Source organism: Helicoverpa zea, chromosome 20 (assembly GCF_022581195.2).
Source record: "Helicoverpa zea isolate HzStark_Cry1AcR chromosome 20, ilHelZeax1.1, whole genome shotgun sequence".
Lineage (NCBI taxonomy): Eukaryota > Metazoa > Arthropoda > Insecta > Lepidoptera > Noctuidae > Helicoverpa > Helicoverpa zea.
Genome location: NC_061471.1, coordinates 1,568,642 through 1,582,188, shown reverse-complemented (window position 1 = coordinate 1,582,188; position 13,547 = coordinate 1,568,642). Strand labels below are relative to the sequence as shown.

Sequence of the window (13,547 nt, the reverse complement as noted above, 5' to 3'; positions counted from 1 at the left end):
GATTTAAAACACTGATTTGGTCTCACTTTATAATATTTTTAATAAATAACATAAAATACTGCAATCTAAATGGCTAAAACACCAATCATGGCGCTGGATGACGTCACGAATAGGTAAATACACTTCACTCAGAATGTTGTTGTTGACTACACGAGTACGCATTTGGATTGAATTTTTGAGTGAGATTTTCGACATCACTCGACTTCGACACGAAACGTGTCTAAGTACCGGTCACTAGTTAACAGTCAAAACTAAAAATGCAGAATTTTTATGTGTTTTATTTATCAAGTGAATCTTGTATATTAATCAAAGCACAAGCTATAGTTACTATATCATCAAGAACTTCAACTAAACATGGGTTAAGACAGGCATGTGGTTTTAACATGTTGAATTCACGTAATCGTCCTATCACCCGCTCGACATGAATTCGTAAGCTATCTATTTGTTTATTTTCCTTGGTTTTAGCTTTACTTAACTTAGCTGCAGATTCAACACTTGCAGGCCGTACTAATAGCACACCCATTTTTTGTAAATAAACATCTACATACTTAAACCCTCTATCTGCCATTACCGTCATATTGGGCAGCAAACATTTTGAAAAGTCTGAAGTTTCAACAATGCTTGTATCTGTTGTTCGGCCTCCATAACCACTTGAAATATAATTTATCAAGCCATCAGGTGTACAAGATATGAGGTATTTAATTGTGTGGGCTTTCTTGTTTTCAGAATAGGTAAGAGCTTCATTTAGGACCTTAGAGGGTTTTTGTACTTCAATCTCCAAACAGTCTATTATACAAGTCACCTTATTGAATCTATGTCTAAAAGCAATAGGTAATGTTCTTTCAATAATTTCCTCATTTAATGTTACAATGAAAGGACGCATTACACTGGCTATAATAGGAACATTTTTCAAAAATATTTTGCTAAGATCAGTTCTATCAATGCCAAAGTCATCAGCTAGTTCATGGAATGAATTATTTAACCTAATCTTTTTTAGACTAACGGCCAGTTTCTTCATCAAAAGTTAAAGTTAAAGTTATGGCTAAAGTAATGTCTAAAGTAAAAGTAACGGTTAAATTCAATTTTTCTATTAGTTTTGCTGTCACTTTAGCCTTGAAAAAACGAATTTGACCGTTACTTTTACTTTAGACATTACTTTAACTTTAACTTTTGATGAAGAAACTGGCCGATAGTAAGATATGGTTAAGCTGAATATTTGTCTGTTCTTGAATCAAACTAACTAAATTATAACAACTTGAGGGAATGCCAATATAGAAACAAGGACTGTTTTTAATTTTCTTCAAAGTGCACTCTAAACAATTTAAATCTTCTATATTGCTGTCATCCTTTTCCATCTCGCTACAGTCAGGTGTAGGCTCCATTTCAAACGGATCATTTAATCTCTCTATTTTAACAGATATTGATGTTTCTGTATGAGTAACAGAGGGAGTATAAGAAGTATCAATACCTGAATGTTCTATTTTGGCTATTTTACATAATATGTTGGCATTTGGACTCGATAGCTTACTATTAAAACTTTCTTCAAGACTAGATTCCTCTATAACTATACTTTTTTCGTCGAGTTTCTTTTCTGATTCTTCAAGTATCATAATCTTTCGTTTCTTAGCTATATAAGGTCGCTCTGTTGTGTCCGATATTCCTGGTTTCCAGTCTGGTTGGCAAGTAAATGTTTTGGGCATACATCCCTGTTTCATACGAACTTGTGATACGGACCCCATCACATGATATTCCATATAATTTATCATATCATTTGGCAACTGAAAAAATGAGTGTGATATGTAATAAGAATGATAACCAAGACCAAAAAAGAACAGACAAAACCTCAATAAAATTGTTATTCTACAGTCTTGGTATTTAAACAATGTACACTTAACAAACATTTTACTTTTAAATCCTATCAGTACATGATAATATACTTACATCAAAGTGGTCTTCACAGAAATATAGCGGCGAATTCGTGACAAGATCGTAAGGGTTTCGCCGAGCGAGTTTTAACCATTTGTCTTATCGTTTTCTTGTATGGGACATGTACAAATACTTTTTTGGGTGTTGATATTGATGTGTTTTTGCACTGAGGTACAGCACACCACTTATAAACTTTGGAATTCATTATTAAGTATCATACGAAATCAGCCCCGGATCTAGGGGGGGGCAAGCCGGGGCCTGTGCCCCGGGCGGCAAATTCAGGGGGCGGCAAAATCAGGCGGCTGCCAAATTCACACTTCACAGACCAATGGATAACGTGTTGTAGGTTCAGAGTAGTAGATAGATGGATAACTCATCATTTATTTAACTTTGACCACGGAATAAATAATAGCACAAGTACAGCAATTTCATGGCCATATCAACTTGAGCGATACCCTGCACCACTGCACGAACATTTATTATTCACGAGGCGAAGTTTTAGCAAACTAAAACTGATTAAAAATTATTTGCGATCATCTATGAGCCAGGAACGCTTATCGCATATATTTATTTTTGTTTTAAATCCTACATCACAGATTACTGTAATGGTTAGGTACCTACAGCGCCATCTTAACCGATGGTGCAGGGTGTGCGCATGACCCGGGCGCCTTGCTCGGTCTCATGGGCGCCACGGGACGCCCCACCACCAGGAAATTTCGATGAAATTACATTTCGATACTGACAAGCAAAGTTTCTAAAAAAGTCGCATTCGCTTTGTTTGATTGATCATTTTGATTATTTTTTACTTTTAACATCCTCCAACTAAGTGAAAAAATTCTTGCTCGCTACGCTCGCGGCTAAACGACAACGCGGCTGTTTTTCTGATTGTTTATTATTTTTATTGACTCGGTCGTCGGTCATTGATTCAGTCTCTAATCACGTTTTCTTTTTATTTGTACATAATTCCCAGTTTAATTTGTGAGTCTTCAAACAAATAATTTAAACAAATTCGCGCTCGCTACGCTCGCAGCTACTTGTTGCTTTACAATGTCCTTTATCAGGTACTTTTGTGTCGCGGGCTCAAAAAATTTCGCAATATTATACATGCATTGCCTCAATGACTTCATAAGTCAAGTCCACACTGCCTTAACTTTTATAAGTCAAATGCAGTAGCGGCGTAAGCGGGGGGCGGAAGGGGCGGTCCGCCCCGGGTACCACATCTCGGGGGGTGCCATCTTGGTCGACACATATCTGCATGACCAGGATGGCGCGGGCAGAAGGGACAAGTCACATTCTTATCTGCGAAGCCTAGGTTCAGTACCATTTACTGTTTCATTTTATTTATATTCAAATTTTAAACAAAACTACGACAGAGCATGCGCGAGACATCGACGCGGTCACCCCTCTCAGTCCGACTGTCACCCCTCTCTTATTTGTTTGCTTTATCTGATTACTTAAATTAATTCCTCAAAGTTAGAAAAAAAAAATCCGCTCGCTTCGCTCGCGGTTCTTTCTTAATTTCTATTTTGTTCTGCCCTTGCTTTTTGAGTACTCAATCTAACAAAAATTTAAAGCACCGAAGTAGCAAAAACAACTGACGCTCGCTTCAGTCACGGTTTCTTTTTATTTGTGCTTAATTCAGAGTTAAATTACAGTCCTCAAAAGTAACAATTAAAATAATTCACTTTACAGTGGTTATTTTTAAGTTGTTTAGGCGCTATTTGTAAGCGGAGGTGGAGGACTTTGGTATCCCACATCCAAACAATTTTGCGCAGCTGCCTCACTTTCCGGTGGTTTTTTTTTTTTCAAACTTGTTTGAGTACTTTTGTGTTCCAAAACTCAAAAATTTCGCGCTCGCTACGCTCGCGGCTTCTTCACTGTACAGTGCTTTTTCTCAAACTTGTTTGGGTACTTTTGTGTTAACAAACTCAAAAATTTCGCACTCGCTATGCTCGCGGATTCATTTACCGTTTTTTTTTTTTTTTTAAATTGGGATCTTTTGTGTCCTACATCTCGAACATTTCTGGGGCTCACTGTAGGTTTTTTTTTACTACGTGATTATATTCTGTCGTTTTTTTTTGGGGAGGTGGGGGATGCTCGATAAGTAGTCCGCCCCGGGTGCCACCCGATGCTACGCCGCCACTGGTCAAATGTAGTAAAAAATATATATTTATGGAGTCCTCAAAAACAAAAAAGTTTGCTTGCTGCTTGTTACAGCGCTTTTTTAAACTAATTAACTTTTTGTGTCCCAAATTAAAAAATTTGCGCGCTCGCTTCGCTCGCGCTGCTTTTTACAATTACATCGTTCTGTCTCGACTTTCATAACTTAGACCGCCAACAGTTTGAGCCTACAATGAATTGGACAAATTTTTTGAAGTCCTTTACCTACCAAATAGTGCACTTCATTCCAACGTTCTTATTTATATTCCTTGTAACTACTCTAAGTACTTCAATACATAGGTGGCGCTTGGGTGACGATTGCACCCAGGCGCTTGGGTGATGATTGCACCTAGGCGCTACATGAGCTAGAGACGGCCCTGCCTGCCTACATATTGATAGCTAAAATTATATGGATGATAAAGGTGAAAATAAACAGAAGTAGGTAGGCGGGGCGGCATTTTACAGATTTTGCCCCGCCTAAAAAAAATTGAAGATCCGGGGCTGTACGAAATATGCAACTTACTTTCTTCTCTGGTCGCGAGTTGACACTTTTGACGTTTGTTTACCTATTTGTGACGTTAGACTCGATGCCATGACAGTGTCATGGCGAGTGAAAACGTAGGAGCTTTTTCGCGCGCTATTTTAAAAAGGAATTCGAAAAATGACTTCAAACCTTGTTTAACTTTGCCTTGTTACCGAAATAAAGGTTTCTTCGTACACAGTAAACTTATACCCACTATTTAATAGTGGGTATAAGTTATAAGTTTACTGTGTACGAAGAAACCTATTATATTCTGTTTATTTAAAATTAGAACAAAGTTCTCAAGCAGGTTCTATGAAAAATTTCAAGTTTACATGGGGGACAGTTTAAACAATTAAAACACATTTCCAAATCAAACAACACATTTATTCTTACAAAACTAGGCATTACTATCGCTTCTTTCCTTCTGTCGTTCCGCGTACAACTGCGAAGTTTTTACAGCTGAATATAGACTAAATAACAAATGTAAAGCTTGTATCCTATCATTTAATGTGTCCCCAGCGATGGGCACGTCGAACAGACCACACACTAAGTCCACGTATTGAGAGAGGGTGCAGTCTATGGTTCCGGGTGGGAAACCGACCTCGTTTAGAGTTTCCTCCATAGATTCTGGCCATTCTTCCATTAGGTTGTCTATGTCGGGCATTTTGCTGGAAGAGATTAATTAAGAAATTAAGTGGAGGCTTGAATATAGAATAAGTAAAGATATTTCTTGTATTTGGTCACAGGACGTGCCTAATGCGACAGGTTCGTAAAAGGCTTGGCAGGTGTAATGAATGATTATCTCTATATATTATGTTGTTCAGTATTACCTAGTGTAAGCCACAGTGGGAGCTGGTTTAGAGAGATGCAATTCGCTGACATCCTTGATCCAACGCTCGATGGCTTTGGAGTTCTTCTCCGCATTCTCTATCTTCTTCGTCAACTGGAAGTAGTGAATAATATTTGTCAGTTACTTGTTTTATGGTTTGTTATCATTTACTATGAGTTGGAAAATTCCGCCCACGGTTTCACCCGCGTCCCGTGGGATCTATTCCGGGCACCAGGAAAAAAACAGTATTCAGTTTTTATAATATCAGTAGGACTGTTAAGACTGGATGTGTATTCAATTCTGTCTAGCCATATTCTAATTATATACAATTAATATATTCTAATTAATTAACAAAATATGGATATACTAGAGAAAGTCACATAAAACATGCTGAATAATAATTACCTGTTTATTACCAGTTAGTTTTATTATAAACACCGAACAGGAAAATAATATTGAATTAGAATATATTGTTAATACATTTTCCTTGCTGATAATGTTTATAACTAATAATCCTCACTATAAAGCAGTAATTCCAGTTCATTTGCATGTAAGCTAGACAGATGCTCTTTCGCTAATTCTGTAACCGTGCGATAATCACTTTCTTTTTGATAAATCAGTGATACATTATGTATGTATTAGGTAACATTATAAAAACTCAGTATCTCAGTCAAATAGAAGAACTTTATAACCAATTTCAGTACTTGTAAGGTAGCCCATTTCATAAAAGAAAAATGTTGTACCTTAAAGGGTCCGAACCTAATGAACCCATTAAAAAAATATTTTACTGTTATAAACAACAGTAAAATATTTTGTGACATCTATGGGCTATATTTTATCCGGCAAGAAATTCCCGCGAAAAGCAGGTGAAACAACGAGGAACAAAATTGCAACTTGCAACTTATGCAAACCAAACCACACTAAAGATAGCATACTGTAGGGTCTATAAACATCACAGCACTATAAGGGTAAAGAAATTTTACTAACGGCATATACAATACAAGCTTTACATACCACAGTGGACTTGGCGCTGCTAGTCTTGGAGATGGCTCGCAGCTGCAGATGCAGTAGAGCCGAGTCGCTCTGCTCCGCCGCCGGCTCGTCCAGAACCGTTAGACCTGAAACCAGCATGGCGCAGGTTGAGGATCACGGCATGAACAAACATATAGATTACTTTAATTTGTATTTGAAGAACATTGCCAATATTCCTAGATATTCCTCCCTTATCGTATTGTATGATTAATGTTACGGAAGAATTTGTTGAAATTATATTTTTTCTATCATGAAAAGAGGGAAAAAAGGGCGTAGTTGGCCGTGGTGGCTATACCACTCTGATATTCTTGTTGATGAAACTTTGCAGAAAGTCAGAATAATACACGAGGAACGTCAAACCGCTGTGAAAAAACTAGTATTAAATATTTTGATTTTTAATCAAATGATTTACTATTTACAAGAAAAAATTGAGGATATAACTTTCCATAAGCTTCGATCAGTCTGTTTTTTGAGTGATAAATACTGGCTAAAAGCTTACACTTACCCAAGTTATCAATATGCTCCAACACATTATCAGCAAGTGTAGCAGCCCGTACATTACAGGCCGGAGTGGTCACCTTGATGAAGGCATCGATGTCGCCTACAGCCGGCACGAACTCCGGCACGAACGGCTGCAACTTCAGGTCTATGTCGATCTTTTGAGGAGTGTACCTGGAGTTTATAATGTTCTTGTTAATGTGGGAAAATCTATAAGCTTTTTAACCCCTCACCACATAGCTACAGAGATAAGGGTCGTTATTTTCAAACATTAAAAAAATATATATGACAATATACCCTCTCCGGCATAATAAGACAGATGAAACGTCCAAAGTAAGTAGGACGTGAATTACGAGATTAAAAGTGAAATCGGAAGCAGCGGATACATAAAATGCGTCCTTGGAATGCCATTGATATCGCATGTAAAGTCGAAAGATGTTACATAAGCACGATTTAAAACTAACTTGCATGTCTTCAGGCTTAAAAAACGTTGAAGACGATAACATTATGGATTCTAGATCCAAAGGCAATTAGAGGAACATTTCAACGTTATAATCCATAATAAATGATTATTAAAAAATCCAAAAGCGGAAAGTTCACCCATACATACGACAAATGGCATAGATAGTATAATAGGCTACAATTTGAAAGCTCACTGGATTACGATAACGAAACAATGGCGCGATGATATCTGCCTAATTGTAGAGGTATGTTGATGAAATTATCTCACAGACCGTCTGGGAAACACTTTTATACATTTACTTGTCTATTTTTAATCAGACATATGAACATGCTAGTGCGAATAATGTTTTAATTTGCAAGTTCATCTTTGTTATTGCAATTTTGGAACGAATAAGCGTACCGAAAACCCGTTTGTGTAACCTACTGCACTTTTTGTGAAACAGTTTTTGCAAAATGTAGCATGTAAACACACTAGTTAATTATCATAAAATTATAACTGCATACATAGGTAGACTAGTAGTTTCTTTGTTTAGTATTGTTATAACAGCCCCTTCCCGTGGGAAAATCATTCCAGATATGGATAAAGTTATACTGCCAAATGACTGCTGTCAAATTTTATGAAAACCCATACAGTAATTTTGCATGTAAGACATACTCATATATATCCTTACGCATAAACATTAGCATTTATAACATTAGTAGGATTTACGACAACAACTTTTCGAACAAGCGCGTTATGGAATGCTATAAAATTTTCACTAACTGCATATTATATTCAAAGGGTCGCAATTAATGAGTTATGAACAATTTCCCGCTCTAGCGAGAATGATTGAAGATCTCGCTACCAGATGGCATACGTTTGTTACGCTTCGTAATCTTCAGCAAACAGTGGTTATTATACTCGTATGAATATTTGTGTAGAAAGAATTAGGTAACCGAAGAAAATTATATCAATATATATAAAAGAAAGTCGTGTTAGTTACTCCACTTATAACTCAAGAACGGCTGAACCGATTTAGCTGAAAATTGGCAGGGAGGTAGTTTAGAGCCAGTAGAAGGACATGGTTTTTGTCACTAACCGGCTACGGGAAGCAGTTATCTCGGGACGCGGCTGAAATTTTTATATAATATTTTTTTGTATGGGTCTGGTACCACACAATTAAATTGTTTTTAAGAATGGGGAAACCAGTGGCTTTTGGTAAAATTATTAAAAGAAATCAGTACCTATTATACAAACATGATATGTAGGAACTAACATTTTGATATAGCAAACATGTTTAAAACTATGCCGCTACAAGGAAATAAAAAAAAAACAAATCGATTGAACTTTTTTAAATCGATATCTTTCCCAAGGTCTCAAATCTCCACAATTGAACTTCCGAGTAACTCGATATCTCGATACAAATTATATCATATTTCATGTACATTGGAAAGTCCATTCATTTATTACGTGCACAAAATTAGATTCGCCATTCGGCCTCATTGATACGAGAGATCTTTGCTAGTTATCATAATGTTTCACTGTAGTTGAAAAATGGACTGTAGGCTCAAAATATAGGGTTGATATTAGCTTGCCTATCATTTAAAATTAATAGGCTAACTAAGTGCAAGGTTGGATGGTGGGTAGAACGCCCACTGAACGTCTATGAAATAGGATCAGGCGACCTGACTGATGGGATTCACGGTCTTATGATTAAAATTATTAGGTTTTTAGCTCGAAGATATCGAGTTCAAGTAGGTTGGGGTCAGATTCTAACTGGATGTGGACTTAATTTTTAACAACCACATCATCTGTACCGAGCTCCTAGGTAAGATAACTTGCTCAGAGAAGCCAGTTCTTATTCAGTGAACTTTTAGACTGCTCATCCAAAATTAATTTCAATTAAAGTTTACCTAGACAATTAAGATTTTTTTATACGATGGAAACTGAAATAGGGGTAGGTAATTTCAATTTAAACATAGCTTTAATGGCTTCACCACAGATATGTATGACCAATAAACTTATAGTCATTTGTCGATGTTGCAGTGGAGCATGCAGAACAATAGCATAACATTGCGCCTTTGTCAAACCCTATTTCACGCAAATTAATATTCTTATTCCTAAACTTAAAAAAAAAAAAATACGTGATCCTATCCACTTACTTCATAATATACTGAAATATATTCTCCATATCTGGAGGCACCTTCAAGTCTAGAAAGTTCTTGGGGTCGTAAGCGCCTTCAGCTGGTATGACCACGCCTCCGCCACGCTTGCGACCGCTGCCCAGGGCCGGGTCTACCACTCGTTCGGGTTCTATATCACCCGTGTCTGTGTCTGAAATTAATGGTAAGCAGTAGTGGATAGTGAAATGTACCTAGTAAGATTGCTAACTTGTGTAAGGTATGTAAAGGATTGTTTTAGCTCCGAAACTAAATAAGCGATTTGAAAAATTCTTTCACTGGTCTTGAAAAAGGAGAGAAGCTTCTACTGTCCCCTTGGACATACTTAATACATTTATGTAAAGTATAGAGATACGATACGGGAAGAAGGCCCCTAGGTCGCGAGAAGGTTTTATAAAGGACAAAGGATTTGGGTGTATTCATTCAGGTTCTTGAGCGAAAATGTTTTAAAGGCCTTCTCCACTAAGAACGAGTAGATAAGGATCTCCAAGAATCTTTGAAAAAAAGTGTTCGTCAATGGTGGCCCATTTCAAAGATTGGTCCCTGACGGACGATGATACCGCGGGAAACAATTCTAACAAGTTCTCTGGCAATATTAAGAACCTACATACGTACTAACATTTAACCTTCCACAAACACGCACATTCAGTTAATTTAACACAGCGTAAGTCAAGGGCCTGCCAGATTTAGTTAACTAGAGCGTACACTCGTATTGTTGGATTCGTCTCACTTACTGCTTGTTACGCGACCACAAACCGCATTGTCGTTACATAGGTTGCCATCTTTTAATTAAACAATATTTAAAGTAAGAAGATATTTACACCAATTTTATTGAAGCTGAAATCTGTTGAACAGGCTAAACTATAGAAATTTCTTTCAATAAGAGATCAATTTTTGTAGGCTTGAATTAACGGTACAACAGTTATAAGCCACGCAAAAAGCAAGTGATTCTATCTTTCGTGTCTTTTTACATATTATTTAACCGACTACAACAAAGGAGGTTACGTTTCCAACATTTTTCAGATAGCATCTGTAAATAAGTGCACGGTATCGCCTTGTGTAAACACAAATGGTTTGCAAGGGACGAAAATAGCATCGGAGAGCAGTATGCTATTGTTTGAGAAAATTCCGTTATTCCATTATTACGGAAATGCATTAGCTTCATGGAAAAGGGCTTCTTGAGAGAATTAGGTATAAGGAAATTATACAGTTTCTAAGAAGAAACATTAAACTGAATTTAGCTGAGCAAAGTTAGGTAGGATAAGTTAAAGTGTTCCAGAAGTTCTATAAGATTTCGAACCAGTGATTAGATTGGAGAATATTTAGAAGTTCTGATGATTGGCATAGAGCCCTATGCCAAACCTACCAGTTATGGACGACAACAAGATGTACTACAAGTCGAATATGAGATATAGAAAATATAAAAAAATCAACACTCAATAACATCGTCAATAACACCCTTTAGACAGATTAGAAATTTTCTTGGACACATGTGTGAAGTCATGCAAAAGGGGCTGAAAATACTCTCTTGCGAAGGACATACTGCACCAACTTGGAGTAAAAGTCTAGGGTAAAAACGTATTTATAAAAATTCAAATTAAACAGACCTGAGTTGGATGTGTCTTCACGTTTCACGACAGGTCTGGCTCTGCCGCTCGACTCCTTGGTCAGATCCACTCGGCTCGCCTTCGGGATTTCCACGGACTTATCCGAAGGTTGGGACTTCCCATCTGGAGACTGCGGCAGAAATTAAAGGGTAGAGACTGAATAAAATGTAAAGGTTAAAATTAGACGCTGGATGCAGCCCGCAAAATCATATAGCATAAAATCTGTCCTTTTGGAAATTAACAGGGAGACATATAGGGAGATATATAGGTTCAACAGTGGGCGTTCTGTAGCTGAAATGATGAAGATAATGATGATGACTCAGGATTAAATCATAAATAAATAAAACATGTAAACTTTAAGAGGGTAATGTAATAAAAATTATGTAGGGCCTACCTAAGTATTTATTGATTTCTCAACCCCATTTATAGATTCGATTTACTAAATGATGTTGTACTGGCCACTCATCCAAGACCTAGTTTTCTATCCTATAACGACGAACATTTATGGCGAAGCTATCGTTAAATCAACACATTTTCATACCATGAATAAATAATGAACATGATCGTGAGCACACGCACGATCGTACATTACTATCGCTTATTAGTATAATGTGTCGGCTAATAAATTCTACGCGCACAGCAGGAACTATGCTTTTCTTAAAATATCCACGTGCATGAGAAAGCACACGTTTAACGGCATAATATTTTTATTTTCAGTCTTTTACAACCATACCCGGAACAACCGTACGTTTGATCATTGAACCCATTCCAAAATTGTCTATGTTTACAGCGGGGGTAAACAACGCCCTCTGAAGTATGGCGCCCTGCAAGCTATGGCGGGAAATAAAATCTTCACAACATGGCCGCCGGTCTAGCACTCGTTTATCTAAATTCCTTGCATGCCGTAACGCAAATAAATGCAATTGATGTTTGTCTACTGTTGTCTACTGCAAAAATAGCTCCATAGGAGTGAAACTGCCTATGAACAGTAATTGGAGCGTGTAATGTATAATAGCTTGCTGTATTTTAATCAGGATTTATGGCCACTCGATGGTTTCGTTTAATTAGAGAATACGTGACAAGTATTACGATACATTTTGGTTAATTTAGTTTTGACCAATTTACTATCTTTTGGTTATACCTATGCCCAACGTATCAATGCAGGTAACCTAGAAGATAGAAAAAAGCGAAGATTTTTTTAGATTTGAAACTACTTATCGAGCCTTAAACATAATGATATGTGTGCGCTAACACTAATGATGTTTTAAATTAAAGGGAACTTCAAAATACCAACCTGATCTTCTCCGGAGAGATGGCCCAAAAACTTGTCGTCGACATCAGACTCGGTTTCGCTGTCTGAGTCGAAGTCATGCCTCGCCGTATGCCTCACCGGGGGGTTAAACTTGGACATCGTCGCTTTAACAACTTCCTCTTCACTCGACGGGCTGTCGATCTCTCTTGCGTTGACCACGTTCACCGTCTCGTCATACATCACACACGCATAATCGTTAGCCGACCCGTTTTGATCGCTACTCAATGAAAATGTTTGACAGTGTTTGTCGCACGTTGCCATAGCAACGTGACAGAACCTCCTTGCTTGGAATCCCAACGAGGAAAGGCGGGAGTTTCATAGATGGTATTTTTTTGTTAAATTATAGTCATGGCACGGCCTGGCACTGATGAGCTCGGCATAAAGCACATATTTCACACATTTGTGAACGTATGCACGGGACCGCAGACTGACAAGGAATAAATCACGAAATATATTTTGCTAGGTTGGCCCAACACTACTCTTGCGTGCGATTTAATTGTAATTTTATTCCTCTGATCAGTCCCAAAGAAACATAGTATGATGATACATACGAGCATGATTAATGACCTAGCCTTATAAAGGTAGATGTAGAAGCACGACTGAGAATGTAGGAGTTTAACGAGCAAATTAATTTTAACCGCAGGAAACTTTTCATTGAAGGAATATCTAACGCGTCGTTAAAACTTAATTAACAGTTCTCTTTTTCGAAGCAAATATTCAAGAAGCTACCCTTGGTCATGCAATCAAGTTATAGTTTGTAGTGTAATTTAGGCACATTTAGGGAAAATTTATTAGGGAAAATTGTCATTTTCATCATCAATTAATCAATAAACAAACGAATTAAAGTAACTAACGTATCAAAAGAAATAGTAGAGACTTGGAGACAACGATGCGATGGAACGACTCCAATTACTTACAAATTCAAATTATCTAAATTATTACAAGCCCATTTCAATAAGAATTCCGTTGGCATTGTTCATAAATAAACTATTGGAATATAAAATGCGCTGTCTACAAAAAGTCTCATAAAGTATTCGT

General features: G+C 37.2%; 2 protein-coding genes across 3 annotated transcripts; both read right to left on the bottom strand.

Moving 5' to 3' along the window:
- Nucleotides 1–15: 15 nt before the first annotated feature.
- Nucleotides 16–4,660, bottom strand: LOC124640078. 2 transcript variants are annotated; one of them, XM_047177693.1, is made up of 2 exons: nt 4,610–4,660; nt 16–1,778 (listed from the first exon to the last, which is right to left on the bottom strand). In XM_047177693.1, exon 2 carries the CDS (start codon nt 1,016–1,018, stop codon nt 278–280), a length of 741 nt encoding a protein of 246 aa, XP_047033649.1. In that variant the 5' UTR covers nt 1,019–1,778; nt 4,610–4,660; the 3' UTR covers nt 16–277. The 2 variants fall into 2 exon arrangements, with proteins under 2 accessions (XP_047033649.1, XP_047033648.1); XM_047177692.1 differs by lacking the exon at nt 4,610–4,660 and adding an exon at nt 1,942–2,145.
- Nucleotides 4,661–4,971: 311 nt separating this feature from the next.
- LOC124640057 (intraflagellar transport protein 46 homolog) lies at nt 4,972–13,147 on the bottom strand. The gene is made up of 7 exons (XM_047177657.1): nt 12,492–13,147; nt 11,198–11,327; nt 9,573–9,744; nt 6,976–7,142; nt 6,453–6,556; nt 5,440–5,552; nt 4,972–5,277 (listed from the first exon to the last, which is right to left on the bottom strand). Exons 1-7 carry the CDS (start codon nt 12,768–12,770, stop codon nt 5,007–5,009), a joined length of 1,236 nt encoding a protein of 411 aa, XP_047033613.1. The 5' UTR covers nt 12,771–13,147; the 3' UTR covers nt 4,972–5,006.
- Between the last annotated feature and the right edge of the window lie 400 nt (nt 13,148–13,547).